The sequence below is a fragment of the Engraulis encrasicolus genome, chromosome 24 (genome assembly GCF_034702125.1).
Source record: "Engraulis encrasicolus isolate BLACKSEA-1 chromosome 24, IST_EnEncr_1.0, whole genome shotgun sequence".
Lineage (NCBI taxonomy): Eukaryota > Metazoa > Chordata > Actinopteri > Clupeiformes > Engraulidae > Engraulis > Engraulis encrasicolus.
In genome coordinates, this window is record NC_085880.1 from 36161361 (window position 1) to 36182988 (window position 21628).

At 43.7% G+C, this 21628-nt stretch overlaps 1 protein-coding gene across 3 annotated transcripts in view; it reads right to left on the minus strand.

The window, feature by feature from the left end:
- Positions 1-21628, minus strand: part of phactr2 (phosphatase and actin regulator 2) — a 44790-nt gene continuing 23162 nt past the window's right edge. For all 3 annotated transcript variants that reach the window (XM_063191598.1, XM_063191599.1, XM_063191597.1), the window contains 8 exons: positions 16390-16951; positions 15299-15468; positions 12558-12714; positions 10994-11049; positions 10321-10382; positions 8530-8667; positions 3743-3819; positions 1-2336 (listed from right to left, as the gene is read on the minus strand). In XM_063191598.1, coding sequence (XP_063047668.1) covers positions 2321-2336; positions 3743-3819; positions 8530-8667; positions 10321-10382; positions 10994-11049; positions 12558-12714; positions 15299-15468; positions 16390-16951 — 1238 coding nt within the window. In that variant the 3' untranslated portion in view covers positions 1-2320. The remainder of the gene's footprint in view (positions 2337-3742; positions 3820-8529; positions 8668-10320; positions 10383-10993; positions 11050-12557; positions 12715-15298; positions 15469-16389; positions 16952-21628) is intronic.

Genomic DNA, 21628 nt, shown 5'->3' on the forward strand with positions numbered 1-21628 from the left:
TGCAGCAAGGATGGTGTATTAACATATTCTCTTAACACGTCCTGTACATTATGTACAAAAAACAATTAAATAATAAAAAAAAACCCTCTCTTCCCAATACAAAAAAGAATCTCTATATACGCCTCTTTTATGCCAGTTGACAGTAAAATTGGCCGGTCACACTTAACGTGACATAAGCGGTGTCAAAAGCGTCATAAACATTACGTCATTGTCAAACGTTTCATGGTCATGAACAGTTGACATTGTTTAGGCTGTCTTTACCATAACCGAATGTCACTTCATGGCAAGAGTCATAACATGTTTATGACATTGACATAATGTTTATGCCATGTTCATGACTGTGTCCCACCACTGTTATGACACCATAATGTCATGTGTATGACACCAGTGTCAAGTTAAGTGTTACCAATTTGCTTGGTTGCTGTAGTTCCAGAGACGGGAGGAGAGTCAAGCCGTAACAGTTAAAAGAATTTAAAATGAAGTCATGGATTGGCATTTGGATAGATTAATTAGAATACACAAGAAGCACATAATAATGCAGTAAGGAGGCACTTTGTACACAAGGTAGACCTAACATGAAGAAAATGGATGCCTGTGAGGAGGCCCACACTCTCTGAGTATTTCCCTATAAGACACTGAATATATTCTACTACAACCATGGTACGGTACATACAGCATATAATTTCAAATCTGCACATAATACAACATGTATAAGCCAGAGATGTGTGGCTGAAGGCTGATAAAAAAACACTTATGAACAATTACACAGTTGGACAATGGAACACTGACAGTGGAATTCTACACAGCGTTTAAAATGGCTTTCCGAGGGTAGGTGAGTGTAACATACGAGCTATTGACATGCATTAAGGTACTCTTGCCATTCACAACAATAATACTGCAGACATTTTGCATTTACAAATTAAAAAAGGGAGAATAAAAGTCCCCTGATATTTCCCCTCCCTCTGTAGTTCATTGTATAATAGGCAGCAGAGAGAAGGGATTTACTGGCAGTATGTGTGTGTATGTATTTACACCTGTTTGTGTGTGCGGTGTGGACCTGTCTGTGTATGTGTGTTTACCTCTCAATGTCTCTGTCTGTGTGTGTGTGTGTGCGTGCGTGTGCGTGTGTGACAAAGACACGTTTAGGAAAATAACAAAACAAGAGACAGGCCACTTAAAGAAGAAAACAATAAAAACAATCAATCAGACAAATAAAAGTGCACAATGCTTCATTAGTCAGCAAGCACATCCTCTTCCAGTGATTAAGACATCCACAGATAGGTAAACCCTTGCCTTGTTGTTGTCCCATCCACATCCACAAAGCGGTTTGCACAAAGTCCAGTCTGATTGTGGTGGAAAGTGATGGACAACTCGGATTCGTTAGTTCAATCTAGTGAATCTCAGATATTCCAAATGACTTGTTTTTTTAATCAATTCAACCAGGTGAATCCAGTGCCTTAATTTCCCCATATGGCCTGGTTCTTAGCTGGTTGAATCAGACAGGTACATTTGGAATATGTGGACTGGATTGTATAATCTAGGTTTCCCGTCAGTGGTGGTGGTGGAGGAGGGCGGAATGTGCCGGTAGTCCAGACAGCTGCCTGCCAGAGATGAGGGAACTTATAGCCAAACATCTTCTTGTAGAGTAAGGGTGCATTCCAATATGCAAACTCGCGTCCTCCCTTGCTCCCTTGCCTACTTGTGACCTCATGATGATGTCACTGACAACAGAAAATGAATTCAACATCTTTCAAATGCACAATTCTAATGTCATTTTCTCATTTGCAATCGGGATGGTGAATGAAAAACAGTCCCCCAAAAGTTGTTGTGGCTAGGCTGACAGCTGGGAAACTTTACTGTTTTCTCCACAGATGTGGGGCTAGGAGGCGGGGCGAGGCCACAAGCACAAGTGGAGGACAGGAGTCTGCATATTGGAATGTACCCTAAGATACTTCAAGCTCATACATTTCCTGGATCCATATGATGTCAGCTGAGCGCTCCTTCAGCAGACCTTCGGTTAGGAGACCTTTGGAAACTTTAGGTCGAGAATGAATGGAGTTGCGCTGTAGATGGCGGTAGTGCATATTTTATCCAAGTCGTCACCAAATGCCCCAGAAAGAGAAGAAGAAGAAGGAGGAGGGGACAACGGCCCCTTAGGAGACTAAACTTGAGCACACTCCTTTGCATTTCGTGGGCGGACTTTGAATTATCTTTCTCTACTAAGAAAATATTTGCTATAGCGTTGTCCTTCCTGCCAAAGATGAGGGAGCCTATAGCGCTGTCCTTCCTGCCCCTTGCCGGCAGACACGATCTTACAGACTCACGGACGGTGGAACCTGCCAAGCACAACGGAGAATAATTTAGTAATAATTTACTTTTTAATCACTTTACACTTTGCTTGATGCTGGTGTGCATGACATGACACTGAGCGTCATAACACAGTCATGGACAATGTCAGGTAACATTTACATTGACTAATGTCACACTGATTAACGTCATGCTGTCATGACTAAGGCAACTTCTGGTAATGTCACCTTGATTAATGTCAACTTGTCATAATGAAGAGACAGCCCAAGCAATGTCAACTTGTCATTACCACATCTGAATGTCACCTAATGACAATGTCATAAAACGTTTATAGCATTGATTAATGTTTATGAAAGTCTCCATGACTGCCATAGGACACCGTAACAAGACGGTCATGTCTTGCGCATGATGCTGGTAAGTCTTAAAGGTGCACTGTGTAATATTTTTAAGTTTCTTTCTAGAAGTCATGCTGCCCATTGGCAGATTTTGGCAGATCCTTTTTCATGAATACTTACCTCCACTATAAAATTCTAAGTATTCATTATGACAGAGAAAATTCATACATGAAAAGGGGGATCTTTTCCATGTCCGCCATTTTGAATTTCTAGAAATAGACATCTTTAGCAGCAAAACTTACTGTACTTTGGTCATACTAGTAAATATTAGTTTATTACTTAGTAAATACCCGTGAAAAGATCAAATTTGGCCATAGGGACCACAGTTTCAATGGGCAGCATAGTTGCAATACCCACTCTGGCCACCATCCTACACAGTGCACCTTTTAACTCTTTTATCTCTGCATCTGTCCAATTAGGAGCAGTCAGACAGACTGGATTGAGAACAAAAACATCCTGCCAGATATCCTGCCAGATATTTTATTGCTCCCATGCCACTAATAGGCTCATCAACCTGGCTAAAGGATCGTGGTAATTAGGATCAACCGTTTCGTTGAATGGACTGGAGCAAATACTGTATGTGGCACGGCGTTCACTTTCTAAAGCAGGGATGTCCACCCCTGTCTTGACAAGGTTGATCCCCAGTGTTTTGCTGTTTGGTAGTTGACTATGACAACAAGGGGACAAATGTCTGTTCCGTCCACCTATGGCACGGGTGGGGAACCTATAGGCCGTCTTATCCAGCCCCCGATTTAATTTTAATGTTATGCAGCTTCACATGAAATATGTAATGTTTTGTAAAGCAATACAATTAAGTTACATTTTAAGGGGACCTAGTGAAGGTGGGGGGTCTGTTGTAAAGGTTGCTACCTTCAATATAGGCCTAAAGTGCAGGGGAAAACCCTGGTTTATGTTTATAGTACGCCCTTGGAGGACTTTATAAAATTTGAAGTGGCCCCTTGAATGAAAAAAGTTCCCCGCCCTGCCTGGACCTAAGGACATACAGTATTTTCAGAGTGGTTCACCGTGTTTGTACCCACCTGGTAAACTTTTGGCTCTCCACATGCACTTCCATCTCTTTGCTTTTGAACTCGTTGAGTTCCTTACGAATGGCTGCCTGCGATACAAAAAGGACAAACAAGCAATTGATTGATTATGCTTTTGCACTCACACACCCTTCGATTGCAACGGTATAATTAACTTATGATCCTTCTTCATACTTCAGGAGACAGCAGGTCGAAACCATGTGTTGACACAGTGACAACACAGGCCAATGCAGTAAACCAGTGGTTCTTAACCTGGGGTGTGGTGTGGGCTCCCCCTGGGGGGGCGTGAGAGATTGCAGGTGGGGGGTCAGTGGAATTTTGTCTGCGTTGAGGTTTGTGCCTGCGAGCATTCTAATTTGGCCAAATCAAAACCAAATGGAAGCAAGTTCTGGTCCCCATGTAATGTCATTAAGGTATTGATTAGCCTCATAAAGCATGGTGTACCGTCTGAGGCACGCTATAAGTCAATAAAAGGTTAATTACTATAGTACTACTCTAGTATGACATAACACAGGGCCTTTAGTAATGCACTACGACTCGGTCATTGCCATTCTGCTAACAACAAATTTATAACACTGTGTTTTAATGGGTTAATATCTCCAGCAAGAGTCATTGTACTTCATCACTTCAATCATTTTTTTAAGTGTGTATATACATGTAGATGATTGGGTGGGGGTTATCTTGGGTACAGGTAAGATAGGGCTTTAAGAAAAAAAAAGGTTAAGAATCGCTGCACTACATAACATTTCAGGTCTTGCGTATGATCCAATGTCCACTGTGTCTTGGAGGATTGATAAAAAGGAAATCCCACTTCATGCACACCAGTAAGATGCATCCCATTATAGCCAAACTAATATTATATTACTACTACCATTAATAATAATGTTATAATAGCACATTTTATTTATGACATGGCGCCTTTAAGGACACCCAAGGTCACCTTACAAACATAAACTAATTCAATACAACTATATACCGGTATTTAGTGCTTTTTAGAGAGAGAGAGAGGGGGGGGGGGGGATAGATGAATTAGTCCATATTATGCAATCTTCAGTGCACTTGAATTTTGAGACAGAGTGCTGTGAGGAGGGACTATATATTTAATAATTTTTAGAGAGAGAGAGAGACAGAGAGAGAGGGGGAGAAAGAGAGGGAGAGAAAGAGAGGGAGAGAAAGAGAGGGAGAGAGAGAGAGAGAGAGAGAGAGAGAGAGAGAGAGAGAAATGAATTAGTCCATACGCAATCCTCAGTGCACTTGAATTGTGAGGCAGAGTGCTGTGCTGTGAGCAGGGAGCTCAGTGATTTAGAGGCGCTCGCCGCTTCATTGTCCCTGCCTGCAGGAACAACCGCGCTGAGTCATCACCGCGGTGCACAGCGAGTCTTCCTGTTTACCGAGCTCCGCAACACAGGAAATCTCAGCAGCAGCGGCCAAGATGACCACACTTAGTTGGCACTTGACGTAGCGTGGGTGTTGATGATAGCAGTGGGGGCTACTAACGCCATTGTGGAGGCGATGCTGGAGTGGAAAAAAAAAATCAAACGAGCCAAGACAACACCACCTTTGGTGAATCCAAGGCTGTTTGAGTGTGTTTTGTCTTTGGTGAATCCAAGGCTGTTTGAGTCTGTTTTGTCTTCGCTCACTCATATCAATGCTGCTCAGTTGGCCGTGACAGGAGTCTGTAAGTGATAAGCAGTAACAGTGCCTATAAAACACTTCTTGCGTATACTGTTAGGCAGGGCTATTCAATTGGCGGCCCGAGGTCCACATGCGGCCCAGATGCAGTCCACATGCGGCCCAGGCGTGGCACCCAACTGTCGCAGTATACATTTCAGTTTTGATACTGCAGTTAAGTACAACACATACTTTTCTTGTGAATCTCCTGCTTGTCTTGTACATGAACATTCAATGTGTTTAGGTGAGAGGAACATGTTTGTAGACTACTTATTTGAAGTGTCATCTCCGTGTTGGCGATGGCTGAAAAAATGTTCTTGGTTACGAAAGATGGCCCAGATGAAATTCTAATTGAATAGCCCTGCTGTCAGGGTGACTCATTACGCTGTGCACAGCTAGGAGATGCCAATATGAAAAGCTTAATGGGACGGATGAGATGTGCCTGACTGAAGTAGAGTGAGAGCGAATGCCAAAACAATAAAGATGGCAGTACAGAGTGCCATTGTAAATGTCACAATGCCCTTCAAGGACAGCCTTCTACATCATCTTATCATCTGAACCTCAATGGATGTAGTGGGTGTAGCCAGGGCTGGATTAATGCACAGGCTAGATATGGCTGCAGCATAGGGGCCCCTACCTGCCAGAGGGCCCCTGATTGGCCAAAAGTGAAAAATTGTAGAATTGTGACAAGATGCAATATTGAAAAATGTATCCGTTGTGTTCAGTGCAGTTGGTTAGACATGTTATCCGTAATTCCTCGCTCGTAATTTTGACACCGTCTTGTAAAATTGTCAGGAAATTTGCCTTCTGCTGGGGCCCACAGAAACCTGTAGCCTAGGGGCCCCAGGCCATCTCTCTCCGGCCCTGGGTGTTGCGGAGATTCAGAAGTACTGTAGAGGCCGTGGCCCACACCGCACTGTTCGCCGGGAACCCGAGCTCAATTCCGACCTGAGGTAATTTCCCGCTCCCTCCCTATCTCTCTCTCCGAACTATTTCCCGTCATTCTCTCTCACTGTCCAATGCTAAATCATTGTAACCCACCACCCACCCACCCACACATCCACCCACCCAAAATAAGAAATAGATCTATTGTACAGTCTGTGCTCAGTAAGAGACTTTCTGAACCATCACGCTGTTCTCGACTACAATGACATTTGTCACTGCCATTCAGATCGGCACCATGGGAGCTAATGTGCATCGCGTCTGAAATCCTTTGTCTTCATTATGTTGCAGTGTGCTGTGAGGGGGGAGTGAAAGGGAGTGCCGTACTTGCTTTTGGACCGAGGGAGTGTTCTGTACACTGTGTTCCAAATTATTATGCAAATATGTTTCTCGGATTTTTTTGTGAATAGACAATATAATTGACAAGTCATCACAGTTTTCTTTAACGGTTGATGACTGGAAAATTACAGTGGGCTGTCATTCATTACGACGACTGTCATGTCTGACTGCTTCAGAAAATTCAGAGGGAAACGTCATTTGCATAATAATTTGGGACACATTGTATAGTTTACAACAGTCCCTCCAATGTCAAAGAGGTTTTACGTGGCAGTGGTCTTGCATGGTAAATTTCATGCAGACAAAATCATGGAACTCTGTTACAGTAAACAAAATGGTTAACAGCCAGCATTTATATAGCACTTCCCCACTCCTTCCAGCACACAAAGCGTTTTTTTGTATGCCTCGCATTCACCTATTCACATTCACATTCACACACCGTTGTCAGCGGCTGCCACGCAGAGTACCACCCTGCCACCAGGAGGAGCATCTTGCTCAACTTTCTGATTGCTGAACCGGGTCCTCTGCCACCTGAGCCTCCATCGCGCCAGTAAAATCATATCTGGTGGTCCCATTTAACCCATTGATGCCTGATGTTGCATTCCGCAACACTGGCCTTGGCACCTGGAGCTGCATTACGCAACATTCAGGCTTACGAGATTTGAGACAACTTCATTAAAAATCTGTTTGTTTGAGATGAATGAACACATTCTAATGAAAGATGAGGGTCTTCGCGTTTAAATGCAACCTAGTGCATATTTTTATATGCTTCAGAAGCTGAGATATTTAGATTTGTATAGGCTGAGGGCAGCTTTTCTTAAAAAGGGCTCAGGCATTCAGCACCCTATTTTGTCGGGGCCTTAGGCGTCAATGGGTTAATAACAGATTTGACGTATCAAAGTCAAATATTAGAGTAAAAGAAGAAAAAGCGGAAACGCTGCGAGGATCCAAACTTTGCAACACAGATGCTCAGCAGTCTTAGTGGGTAGTACTGTAGTAGATATCACAAAAAAATAGAGAGGAAGGAAATTGTGGCACTCCAGTTTACTAAAAAAATGAAACCGGAGTGCCACAGTTTCCTTCCTCTTTATTTTTTGATACTTAATATTAGTGTTCATTTAACACTAGAAAGAATGAATCAGTTCAGTTTCGCACTGAATTCAGCATGTAGAGAATATGAATTTAACACTGTTCAACCACATACAGCTCCCAACTTATACAGTGCTGAATTAACACAGCAGACTTTACTTTGTAGCCAGGCCGTGCCCTACTAGTGACGCACCACCTTCAGCGTTGCTTCTAGTCAGGCCAGGAGCAATACAAATATCGTTTCTGAGCTCCTGAAAAATCGGGAACTCCTCCCACTTTGTCGGGAAGCAAACAACCATTAGCAAACCAAGGGAGGCGGGTCAACCATGCTGTTTGGGAAATGTTAATTGTTATGCTATTGGTCAGACCAAGTCTGGAAGAGATTTGACAGTCGATAATAATCAGGCTATTTAATTTGCAGGCTCTGCACTGATTCAAAGACATTCTAAGGCTATGGTAGAGTGTCTCTGAAGTGCTGTTTCCACGTATCCGGACAGTTTTAAACGTGCATTTTTTTTCCTGTTTAGGTGGAAACGCAACATGTGGATTAAAATAAAAACTAAATTGTAACAGGTGTGTTTTAGTCCCCCGAAATGGGATATTTTTGAAGCCTGATTTTTGATATGTGAATTTTATTTTTACCTGTTTACCTGGAAACAGAAGGCCAAAACCAATGCTTTTTCAAAAATATCCTGCTACATGGAAACAGCACCGAGTCTAAAGTCAGGGACTTCTGGACCTACTTTGTCAGCTGGGGTCAGCTTGGTCCAGGGCTTGTCTGCGCGGCGATCGTAGATCTTTGCGTCGGTGACCTCCACATACTCGTTGAAGCGCAGGATCCGCCGCGCGATCAGCTCCGCCACCGTGGGTCTCAAACTCAGCTGGACAGAGGGGCAAGGTAGGAAATTACAGTTAGTTAGTGTAGTGTCACAGTGGGCCTCAAACTCAGCTGAACAGAGGGACAAGGTAGGAAATTACAGTTAGTTAGTGTAGTACCAGGGGCGCTAACAGCTTTTAACTGGGCCTAGGTCAAAGTCCTCTGAAAGGGCCCCCCACCCAATACATTCAATGTAATAATGGGCTCCCTCTCTCCCGGGGCCCGGGACAACAGACCCCTTTGTGACCCCTTGTCGGCTTCCTCGAACTCAGGTAGGCAGAGGGGCAAGGGGGGAAATTTCAGTGAGCTACGGTCAGCTACTACTACGGCTGATACTACTGCTACTTCTTGTAAATAAACAACAATTAGACTGCATTCATGCAGGAAATTTTAAAAATGGGATTGCCTTTTGCGACACAGACCTGAATTCCAGTCGTGTTCATACACTATGCCGAAGCAACACAAATTCAAGATGCAAAATATCAATGTGAATGTCTCCAGTGTTTCCTGCAGAAATGTGTTAGTGAAGGTGGCTGGGGGATTAGTCAGTATCAGAGACCCATAACAAACATGATTGGAAAGGCCATGTTGAGCAGTTTCTCACAAATGATGATATTTATCTGCCCAAAGTAAACCAAATCTTTATCTTTTCAGCTGACCTAGTCCTCTGTAAGGTAAGGTGGTAGGTTGTTGCCAAAGTGGCCACCTTAACCAAGTTATTAAGTTCTGGGACAAACCCTGGATGTACAAAAGGTCTACACTAGGAGTGCGTTTTAATATGCGACCTTGCCTCCTCCACTTGCATCTCGTCATGATGACATCACTGACAACAGCATTATATTTCAATATCTTGCAAAAGCTCAATTGTAAAGTCTTTTTCTCATTTGCAATTGGGATGGTGAATGAAAAACAGTCCCTCAAAAGTTGTTGTGGCTAGGCTGACAGCTGGGAAACTTTATCGTTTTCTCCACGGAGGAGGGGCCAGGAGGCGGGACGAGGAGACAAGCACAAGTGGAGGAGGCAAGGTCACATATTGGGATGCACACTAGGTCTACGTCTGTGAGTGTTTTCAATTCCCTCCAAAGCCACATGATGGTGCTGGACACCACTGAACACTCAACAACACTCCTGCTCAGGGTGGAGGAAATCCAAGGCACTCAAGGTTGCAATTTGTTAGCCAGGCTGTGCCCTCCTAATAACACAACACTTTCAGCGTTGCAACTAGTCAGGTTTAGAGCAATGCAAGTACTTTCTGAGTTCCCGAAAATACGGGAACTCCTCCCACTCTGTCGGTAAGCAAACAACCATAAGCAAACCAAGGGAGACGGGTCAACTGTGCAGTTTGGGAAATGTTAATTGCTATGCTCTTGGTAAGACCAAGTCTCGAAGAGATTTGAACGTCGATGATAATCAGGCTAGCAATTCGTATACTTTTTTATTTGGCCTTGGATTTCCTCCACCCTACACAAGTTTGAGAGCCCCTACACCGATGAGCACAAAGGAAAAAAGGTGAAGAAGACCCTGAAGCGCTACAATTTCCTATTTCTTTGCTTTTTGACTTGTAGATGCATATTGATGATTATGGCTTCCAAGCACATTTTCACCAGAGAGGGTGGAAGGAGAGTGATGGATGAATGTAAAATATTTTTGTTTTCACCTTCCGTGTGAGTCTTCGTTTAAGCTCCTGTTTGGCCTCCCGCTCCTCCACTTCGTTCTTCGCTGAAAAAATGAAAAAAAAGGAATAAAACAAAACACAAACAAGAGAACCTGTAAATGACCGAAATACAGTTGTGGAAGAGTAAACTGCGGCAATGTGGCAATGGAAACGATACAGAAACAGTGTAATGTAAAGTGGCCCTCATGAACACTGGCCCAGAGACGAGGGACACAGCAAGAAGATCTCATGCATAACGGTATGTGGACACTGAGGCAAAAAGAGGAAGATTGTGCAAAGGAATCCAGAACTTTGGATTTAAACAAATTCAATGAAGCTTACACACCCACAGGATACTAATGTGAATAAAGATTTATTAGAAGCGATAACGATAACTGATTTCCCAGAAACATCCCCTCTACTCACATCGGTGAGAACATGATACTTTTACTACATTTCTTCATTGCCAACTGGGGATAAGGCATCTCGTATACCCCAAAATGAAGAACATTAAGCATATCAATATGTTCTATTCGATATAACAATAGCTGTAATTTTCAACAATTTGAAGTCTTAATAATTGTAGGTTTTGCAGAGCACGCTTTATTTGTGACACGTATTGTCTTTAAGAAACAGGTGGATGGTACAACAGGCATACGAGAGCTCATCAACTCACGTTTGAGGATGTTCCTCTGCTCCAGTTCCTCTGGTGTAGGTCTCTGGCTCAGACGCCTAAAGACAGCCAGAAAATACTTCAGAGACAAAATCACTGAAATAAGACAACACTGCGCTGACATGTTGACTTACATTAGATATGGTTTTGTATGCAATGCAATGTGATGCGTCTTGGCAAACTTCCAAAAGCGACTTATGGTTAGTTTAAGTACAAGGTATTGGTTACAGTCCCTGGAGCAATGTGGGTTTAGGTGCCTTGCTCAAGGGCACTTCAGCCATGGAGTGAGGTAGGAAAAGGAAGGGTGGGATTCGAACCTGCAACCCTCTGATCTAAACCCATCTCCTGAACTATTACAACACGGCTAGCCCAGGACATGGGAGTCAGGACATGGTACTACTTCAGTATGAAAAGGATGAACCTGCTGAAGTCTATGTTGTTGTCACGGTTCACAGAGAAAAAACAAGTATTTTTCTGGTTTACATCGTGAACGACATGTCCGGTTCCCGAATACTCAGAATTGTGGTGTGAACATGCTGGCAAGATCAAGATTAGGTGCAGGAACAGGAATGGGCACCGGCGCTTTTGTCTTTCGGCCTGAAATTGCCTAGTGGCCTCAGGCCTATTTCAGACCAAAACGGGAAAGCGGGGCGGGACGGGAGCGATTTTCAAATGTCAAAATGAATGGCAAAGTAGCAAAGTAGACAACAGTGGCTAGGGGTGTGTGTGTGTGTGTGTGTGTGGGGGGGGGGGGGTCCTGGTCGTGCACAGGACTGACCGTGCACGTCGGCGCTGTTGGTGTGAAACAAAGAGGCTTGAGACAAGAGGGCTTACTCACGTCATAACAGCGTAGTACGAAATGATGGCGAGGGGAGTACGGAAATTTTATTCTTCTTCTACGGTCAGTATTGGAAACATCCGGGAAACATGCAATGACACTTCCGCGAGGGTCGGAGTGTGGAACAGGTCATAGGATAGCGTGAATGTTTGTCAGCTGTCCTTAATTACCCTCCGCAATTACTGCTGACCAACAGCTGCCGTTAATTTGGCCACAAATTATCCATCATGGTGTCGCCCCCACTGACCATGTGCAAGGGAGTACGGAAATTGTATCCATCGCACCCACTGACCAATGACCATGGGCAAGGGAGTTCATTTTCCATCCACTCGTGTCCTCAGGCAACGCCCCCGTACTACACCGTGGCCAATGCATTTCCCCCCAAGAGATAGTTCTTCTGTTGAGTTTCTTTGGTGTGAAAGGCCAAGTAGAACACACCGCCCGCTACTCAGCTGAAAGACCCGTCATCTCGCTGCATGCCATGCAACGCTCTTGTGCAGTGTTGCCAGATGTGTCTGACCAAATCCCGCCCAAAATGCTCTCAAAAACCGACAAAATGCGCTAAATTCCGCCCAAATTCAACAAATTAAATTGACTTCTATGGGCCCAAAACAGCTGAAAAAAAAAGCCAAATGGCCAATTTTTCCCGTTTTTACCCGCAGACGCTTGTCAAAAGTACCCGCACCCGCTCAATCTGGCAACACTGCTCTTGTGTGATTTTGGCCTCACCTGACCAGCTGGCTGCCGATCTGCTGCCGGAGCTCGTGCCGCTGCGTCTCGGAGGTGCAGGGCAGGATGTTCTTCTCCTCTAGTTCCTGCTTGGTGGGCCGGTTCCCCAGTTTCATGGCCAGGGTGTCCCGCCTCCTGATTTTGCTGGCCAGTGAACCTAGAAAAGCCAGAGCAAAATCAAGAGATATTTATTTACACATATTTATATGGATATTTTTGAAAGCGCATGGGACTTGGGTTGTCATTTACACGTAAACAGAGTTTTGGAATGCACATTTCAAAACTACCATTTTAATATCCCTTTTAGGGGGCTAAAGCACACCTGTCACAATGGAGTTTTTTATTTTCATAAACATGTCATGTTAACACGTAAAAGATAAACAATATCTGGATTATATATATATATATGGGCTTCAGTGAAGCCACAGCCAAAAGTAGAGCACGGGAGGTTAGATATTGAGTTGGACCTACAGACAGAGTCATTGCAATGCCCGGCCCAACCCCCTCCAGGAGACCAGCTAACACACCCTAACTCAGTGGTGCTCAGCCTTTAAAAAAAAAAAAAAAAACAATAACGAAAAACAAACAAAAAACATGAAATTATGAGTCTAGAAGACTAAGATACTTAAGGCTCGTAGTTTTCCATGTGATGTCAGGTGAACGCCCCTTTAGGAGACCTTCGGTTAGGAGACCTTTAGCGACTTACGGTTAAGAATAAATGGAGTACCCTTGGCACTGTAGATGGCTGTAGCGGTATCGCACATCTTGTGCAAGCCGCCATCAAACACCACAAAAAGAGAAGAAGAAGGAGGGGACAACGCCCCCTTAGGAGACCAAACTTGAGCACACTCCTTTGCATTGGGTGGGCGGAGTTTGAATTATCTTTCTCTATTAGACAATTCTTTGGTTCAACTTTTTAGGAAAGAACGTAATTGGGGTAAAAAAATGAAAGGGGGGTAAAAAAAAGTAAGCATGTGAGAGTGGGATAAAAAAATGGTGAATATCTCTGAGAACACAGATAGTTCCTAGACTATAGCCATTTCCCAATATCAATGCCATGCCTTGGTAGTGCGTGAAACGCCCAGTGATTGGATAGTCTTTGGTGAACTCCGCGGGGTATCCAATCACTAGGCGTTTCAAGCACTTCCAAGGCTAGAACACTTGACATTGGGAAATAGTTTCCATCTAATTTGTGATATACATGGGTTCTCATTTTTTGTTTTCCCCTGGCTGCACGATGCTGGCTGCGCACAACTCAACCTCTGATTGTTGGAAACCGCTGTCGGTCAAAAAATTAGCTCACGTGGTTGGCTGCCAGTGTCTTGCCCCTCCTCACAACATCGTGTTTATAAACACGTTGAACCCATGTATCCTAGTCTGGGGCCTATTACGACAAAGCTGGTTCAGGATAAGTTAAGGTTAAGGATAAGGATAAGTTATCATGTAATAGAAGAGCCTGGAGTCCTCATTTTCTTAAGAAAACCTCATGTGTTAGATGATTTACCTCTTAACTTAACCTTAACTTATCCTGAACCAGCTTTGTAGGATAGGCCCCTGGTGATAGCTAGGCTTCACCCCACCCAATTGATCTCCCTCCCTCCCTCCCTCTCTCTGTAGATGGCTATGGGCTGACGGGCAGCGTTGACTAAATGGAGACAGGAAGTGAAGTCTTTCACAGGAACAGAGGGCTAAGGGAGAGGAAGCCAGCGGAAGAAAAAAAAAGAAAGTCCTTGATCTATTGCAACAAAAGCCAGCACAGCACGTACTGGAGAGTGGAGACGAATGAATTGATGAACTGTATTACAAAAAAGCGAAACGAAAGGAAAGGCATTGGGATCTAAAGAACAGTTTAACACAACACGTAGTCTTATCATGCAACACTTCTTCAATCACACATTAATACCCTATGCAGTTTTGTCATTGAGATTAGCAAAAAAATCCAGTTAAACAAGCAATTCAACCATTGTTATCCAGTGGGATAAACGTCCTATTTATTTCTCTAAACAGATACCCGAAACATTTCACTTGGTCACTCTGAAGGCAATGGGATTTGCTTCAGAAGAAGCCTGTTCAGACATGTTATTGCACGACAGGTGCTATATGGCCTGGCTTCAGTACTAGGCTAATTACGTGATGACATCCACCTGTGTGCCCAGGTGGAGGCTGTAAAAGCCTGCCTGCCTCTCCCATCCTTCCCCAGGCACTCTGACCTCAAACTCACCACTGGCTTTTCATTTCATTCTCTCCCTACTCCCTCCATCTCTCCTCACTCTTGTTCTTTCTTTATAGCAGGGCTATTCAAATGGAGCCCCTTGGACAGCATGTTTCTGGCCCTCCACAAGGTCAGAACGAAATGAAAAGAAAAAAAGGACAGTGTGTAATTTTCGATCACTAACACTGCGGGGGCCTGGGGGTAATATCTCTCCAATGTATTGACATCATGAGAGTGAAATCTCATCTTAAGTACTCTCACAATAGACTGCCAAAAGGCTACCAAGTCTCGAAAGCTAGCACTTGTTTTGCACCCTCACCTTGCATGTCGTCCTGCTCACAGCTATGCAGTTATTTCTTTTATTATGCGGGTTAGCAAGACAGATGGACGCTTCAAGCCTTCTTCAGCCTTCTTCAGCATCTGTACACTGAAAAAGGCTTAGGCCGAAACATCTGTCTGCCATCTTGTCAATGCACCGGTCAGATGAGGAGTGTCAAAAAAAAGATCCCAATTGATGAATAGGACATACCTGAGGTGTAGTCGTCCTCGTCCTCGTCCTCGTCCTCTTCTGTGTCTTTGTACAGGATGGGTCCATCCGAGTCGGAGTCTGTAATACTAGACTGGCTGTGTCTGGGGTTGTGGACGGCAGCAGCAGACCTGTCCCCATTCACAGCCTCCGTCCTCTTGTGCTCATCACAACTGAAAGATTGTTTTACAGTAACACTTTTGCAGTTAGTCTTTTCAGCAACAAAACACAAGCAAGCCGCAGTGCGAACTGTGTTTAGTGATGCGAATGAAGAGGTGGGTAGTACTTATGTACGCTGGGTGTTTATGTAATTGTAAGACTTCTGAGAAAACCAAGGTTAATATTTGGTACAGGTGTTGAAATACGCCTTTGCAGCAACGCTGTAGAAATGTAGCCTGCTATGACCTGGCCTGCTATGACCTGGCCTGGTGTGACTTGGCCTGGTATGACCTGGGCTGGTATGACCTGGCCATATTACTTCTCTTCATTTCTATTCATGGTCTGGAGGTGCGTACTTTGACCTGACGCGATTAGAAGGGTGGGTAGAAGGGGTTCTGCTTTGAAACAAATGGAGAGCTCTTACACAATCGATGGCTTATTGGCCGGCCGCCTGGTACTGGCAGCAGACTAAACCCTCACCCCAAAAGAACTTCCAGACCATGAATACGAATGAAGACAAGTATTAAGGGGCGGGTCAGCAGGCTAGTATAAATGATAGGAAAAAGTGCTTCACAGATTTTTTTTTGCTACAGATTTCATCTATCACACCAGAAACGCACCTAAAATACACAAACAACGTAGACTTTGCTAAATCACAGTTTTACTTCCCTCAGTGTAGATTCATCAAACCTGGACACCTCTATATGAATTTGAACTCTAAGATATAAAATGTGTCAGATTTTAGTTTCACCTTCATACACGGGGTTATTTAAAAAGTAGCCCATTCAATGTCATGAGTGACGATTGCATCAGTTCTCAAGAGTTAGCATCAATCATCATGTGAAAAATGCACAGCAACTGATGACTGACATCATCATAGTTGTTTGTAAAGGAGATGCCTTTGAGACATTCATTGAAATGGGAACCCAGCGTACCCTTGCTTGTCTTCTGGTGAGTGATCCGTGCTGTTCTCCTGGGTCTCCTGGGTTTGCGTCCCCCTCTCTGGTTCCTCTGGACATTCTGATGAAGCCTTCACCTGAGGGGGCACCTCCTCTGAGGAGGAGATGGTGTCTGTGACGTGAGTGACTGTCTTTTGGTCAGTGTCCGACAGCGTTGTCGTCGTCTCACCCTTACCGTCCCCTCCCCCAGCCGCCACAGTCACCTCACCGTCATGAGAGGGTCCTACCTCTGCAGTGGTGGCTGACCCCCCCGCCGACTGCTGCGGCTGCTGCTGCTGCTTTGGCTTTGGACAACTTTTCCCATTGCCAGAGTCCTCGGAGAGAGAGGTCTCTATGGTCGCCTTGGGAGCTCTGGGTGATGATCGTGAGGATGAGGAGTCGGTTTTCTTCCCCGATTTAGTCCCAGCCGTTTTGGATTCTTCCCCTCTCTTCTCTTTAGCAGCAGCGGTCTTCGCCTTGGCAGTGGAGGAGGATGAGGCGTGGGGCTGACCGCTGTCTTTGGACGCAGCACTCGCCTTCTTCTGGTTGGATGACTTGGCTGCAGACAGAAGTGAAGGCAGTTAGAACTGAACATCTGAAGGGTTAAAAGGTAGAGTATGTATTGTAACCGTTTATTTTCAAAATGTATTCTGCCCATTCACAAATTTGACCTTTCATTAATACTTTCTTAATAATAAACTATTCTATACTATATACTAAACTATATTTACTGCTAAGACATACAGTATGTTTTGCAGCCAAAGAGGTCTGTAACTGGTAGTTCAAAATGGCAGACCTGTCCATGTATGAAAAGTATAAATTTCCAAGTCATGAGTACTTAGAAATTGATGGTGGTTGTGAATGAATATACGGTACATGAAAAATATAACATTTGTGAATGGGCAGTATCAATTCTGAATATAACAGCTAAATAATGAAATACCCTACCTTTAAGTCAGCAGGGCTCTAAATTAACACCAGCCAACCGACCAAATGCTGGTGGAAACTCTGTTTGGCTGGTAGAAAGGAAAGCTTACCAGCCAATTTGACTGATAGGGAGTGTATATTTGGCTAACATCTACTAGTCAAATTTAGCTAGAAATGAAAAAAGTTAATTTATAGCCCTGTAAGTCAGTCATGAGATAACAAAACAGCGAGCACAGATGCAAAGACCATTGGGGCATGGTAGGAAGAGAGGGTGGGTGGGTGTTCGGTCACAACATTCAAGGGTAGGCAAAATATATCAAAATGCATTTCCAAATTAAAAAACAAAACCACTACTAAAATTTTAACAAAATAAGATACAAAGTACTCAGTCAGCAAATGTGTACAAATTTAAAAACTATGCTCTCGGCAATAACCAAATGATGTAAAGTTAGTCGTAAGCCACAAGACTTCTTGGTGCTTGAAAGACAAATTATTCTGCAGCTGAGGAGGGTCTATCAGTGTCTGGTGGAGGTCAATGGAGGGGAGGCAAAGAGTTCTGTCTGGAATGTGGAACACCCGATTCCACATGTCAAAGGAGTCATATGTCAAGGTGTGAGTTGGAGCGACAGCTGTGGTCACGCATTGCAGAGAGAGTGAAGACTGATGGCGAAGACCAATCAGGCCAGTGGTTCTCAAATTTTGACCTCATCATAAGCCTCCAAACGCCCCCTTGACCTCATTATAAGCCTGCCAATGCCCCCCTTAGTATTGAAAAATAAAATAGACTAATGCTCCCCAATGGTAACGAAGCCCCGCCCGACTCAGCTGTATCCTTCTCAACGCCCCCTGGGGTTTCCCAATGCCCCCTGGGGTGCTGTAGTGCCCCCGTTGAGAAACACTAAGTTAGGCCCCGTCACCCTGTGGCATTTCGTCCACTTTGTTTTTGACCCCCAACACTCGCTTTCGCAAGTACACGCGAAAGTATAGTGTGTATGTCCCAATACTTTCAAGAGCCTGGGGAAGTGCTTGAAACCCCTTCAAGCTTCCTGTTGAATGGGAGGGTGGAGGGTGGTGCAACCGCTACAAACAGAGTGGAAGATGACACAAAGTGAAGAGACTGAGGTGTGAGTTTAAACTTGGTAGTATGGAATTGTATGGCAGCTTGGTGTGTGGAAGATATATAGCCTGATAAACCAGACTAAATGTGGATGCCTAATTTAGTCTGGCCTCGATGCATAATACATCCGAAGATTATTGATGATAACAACCTTCCCTCAAAACCCTGCCCGCTTTGATTCAAAACACATCTTTGCGTTGTAATTGGTTTGCCAGATTCATGGCATTCTGGCTTCATTGAATCATTATGCCTAGAACTGATGATGTAGGCTCCCCTCCCTATTCAAAACTCACTCTTCCACATGGACGTAAATGGCTTCCCTCCTCTCGTTCCCTATCAAGTCCTCCTTTCTCTAAAATATGCACCGCTTTGTCCTTGAAAAGAGTGCATCTTTTCTTTCATATGTAGATAATACTGTCGAGTGCTGCACTGTTGCGAGGGACGTTCTTTCAGGGACACAGAAGTGTATGGACTGGAGCACATCTGGTGTTCCTATTATGTTATCACATCAGCATTGGCATTTTGATACAAATGCAGTCCTGGTTGAGAAAATACAATTACACAAAAAATAAAGACAAAGAATTGATTTAAAACTCAATGTCCAGGTAAAGTAAAGCCCAAAATCCTGTTTAGTTTGTATACTGCATCCATACGTTGAGCTCATTGCATAGAGTATGATGCTATATATAAAAACCATGGAAATGTACTGTAATCATATTTGTCAACCATCTACTGTGTGATCTACAAATTGCGTGAAAATTCACCATCTTGTGAATCCCTACACTCGTCTTTAGTTGTACAGTATTACAACCATTTTCATCTAGCCAATGTGACATGAAATCAACCCACTTCAGCCCCTAGTCATATGGCGTAGTATAGGCTACCAGCCCAGAATGATTTAATAACCATCCACAATTGCTCTTCATCATTTCATGGTTTTTCATCAGAAACTGAATGTTTCATGCCACTCCTAGTTTGCAATCAAATTATGATTAACTGATTATTGGTCAGTTTAAGACATCACAACTTAATTTGATGCCACTGACGTATAATAGTAGCTATACACGTCAGTGTTTGATGCTCTCAACACAATGTTTCTCCTTGTGTTCTATTTGACTCACAAATTGAACATACTAAGAGCTCCATGTCCATAGATTAACTTGACACAGATGTCTTCGATGACAGAGGGAGTTTGGTACATGCGTTTCAAGATCCTGAGGTTCTATTTGAGAAGACTGCTAATGGGGAGGCATTACAGTAATACATGGTCTGGAAGCTGCTCGGCCAGCCAGCAACAGAAATCAAATATATATATAATTTCACTTTATATAAATTACAAAATAATAGTTCATGTTTCAAATGCATATCTCCAACACATGTAGCCAATTGAGAACACACTGTCCATCCTTGAATGACATTCTCAGTACAGCTCAAGAAAGAGATACAAATGTATACAAAAGCATATTGCGAAATGGGTTGCTCAACAATAATAATAAAAAAAGAGTAATGATTTGCTGCAGTGATTCTCTCTTCTTTTGTATGAATTGTGAAACTGCAATTCACCATTGCCCTGCATCAAAACATAGTTGGCTGTGCACCGGGATTTGGGGCCTCTTTGAAAAATCTCAAGGGGATTTTAAAGGGGGCGGGAAGAAAGATCAACAATTTATCAAGTGAACCATTGTTTTCATTTCTGTAAAAAAAAGGAGAAGTGAAATGATTTTCTACAAACCTAGCAGTCACAGCTTGGCTCAACCAGGCTTGGTCATTGCACAATGTTGTTCTCTCTACTGTTCTCAATGTCCCTCTTTTCATCTCATCTCGTAGTACACATTAACAAAAGGTAGCAACAACAAAGCCAATGCCAAATACTGTCTGCAGCCTGCATGCTGGCTGTAAATGGAAGTACATTCCATAGCATTTGGCAGATGCTATTTAACCTAAGCGACTTACAATCGAGCACATGATCATGGTAAACATTACTAGCAGATACAAAGTGCACAGGAAATATACAGAACAAGTGCAGAGGCTAAGTAGGTTAGTTTTTTTTACTTAAGTACATTAGCACAGGGTTAAGTGGAGTAAACACACATACACATCATGCCATAGACTCTGACTCGAGACCAGGGCAGCTCAAGCATAAGTGTAGTCCAGTGTTTCCCAACCTTTTTTTGTCTTGTGTACCCCCTAAGCCTTTTTGTCCTAAGATGAGTACCCCTCACTCATGCTCTATATGCCAATGTGACTATTCCCCATGCATTTGTTAATTTTTCCACGTACCCCCTACAGTGTGCTCACGTACCCCTAGTGGTACCCGTACCCCTGGTTGGGAAACACTGGTGTAGTCGATAGTCACAAAAGGATGTAAGGAGGGAAAGGACAGAAGGAAAGGAAAGGAAAGGAAAGGAAGGAAGGGAAAAGGAAGAAAACCTGGTGCCACACGTATTTCTACTTTCTGTTCTTTATTTTTAGTGCATTAAGACAAACGTTTCGACAAGCGTCTTCATCGGAGTCCTCCAGATATTAATGTATCTCAAGAATCCTACATCTATAATATGGTGAAAATGATTTTTGTTATTACCAATTGCAGTCCAGAAGTTAAGACAGATTCCTTGTCATTGTACAGGTTGGGATAGAATAGACCCGACTAGAACATGAACATTTAGTCTGGCATCGGACGTTCAGGTAGCTAAAGGCGGTGGGTGGAACCAAACCATTATTGTCATGGTTCAAACAGCCTCTAGACTGCTTTGGCCTATGAGCAATCAAAGGACTCCTGTTCGTTAGCTGTAGCCATTCTACTGTCTGCCCTTTCGCCATCCTGCCAAGCCCACCCCAAAGATCAGCTGACTGAAGCTAGGTTTATACTTCTTCTCCAGTTGACAGAAGCGGAACCGCACTACCAGAAATGGGGAGAGTGTTCATAGACCTGCCTTCAAATCCGCACTCCCATGACAGTAGAGGTCATGCCATTTTTCCTCGCCGAGAATTCAAGGACGACTGCGTCAATTCCAGGCCAATCAGGACCTCGTACTGTCCACTAGCGTACCGGCCGACGACAGACATTTCAGCTCTGGTAGAACCATACGTTCAGCTCCGCAAGGTGTCCGTTCAAAGGGGGCGTGGTGGCTGCTATCTGTATGGTTGTGGTCTGCTAAGGACAAGTGTAAACCTAGGTTGATGCTGCCTGGA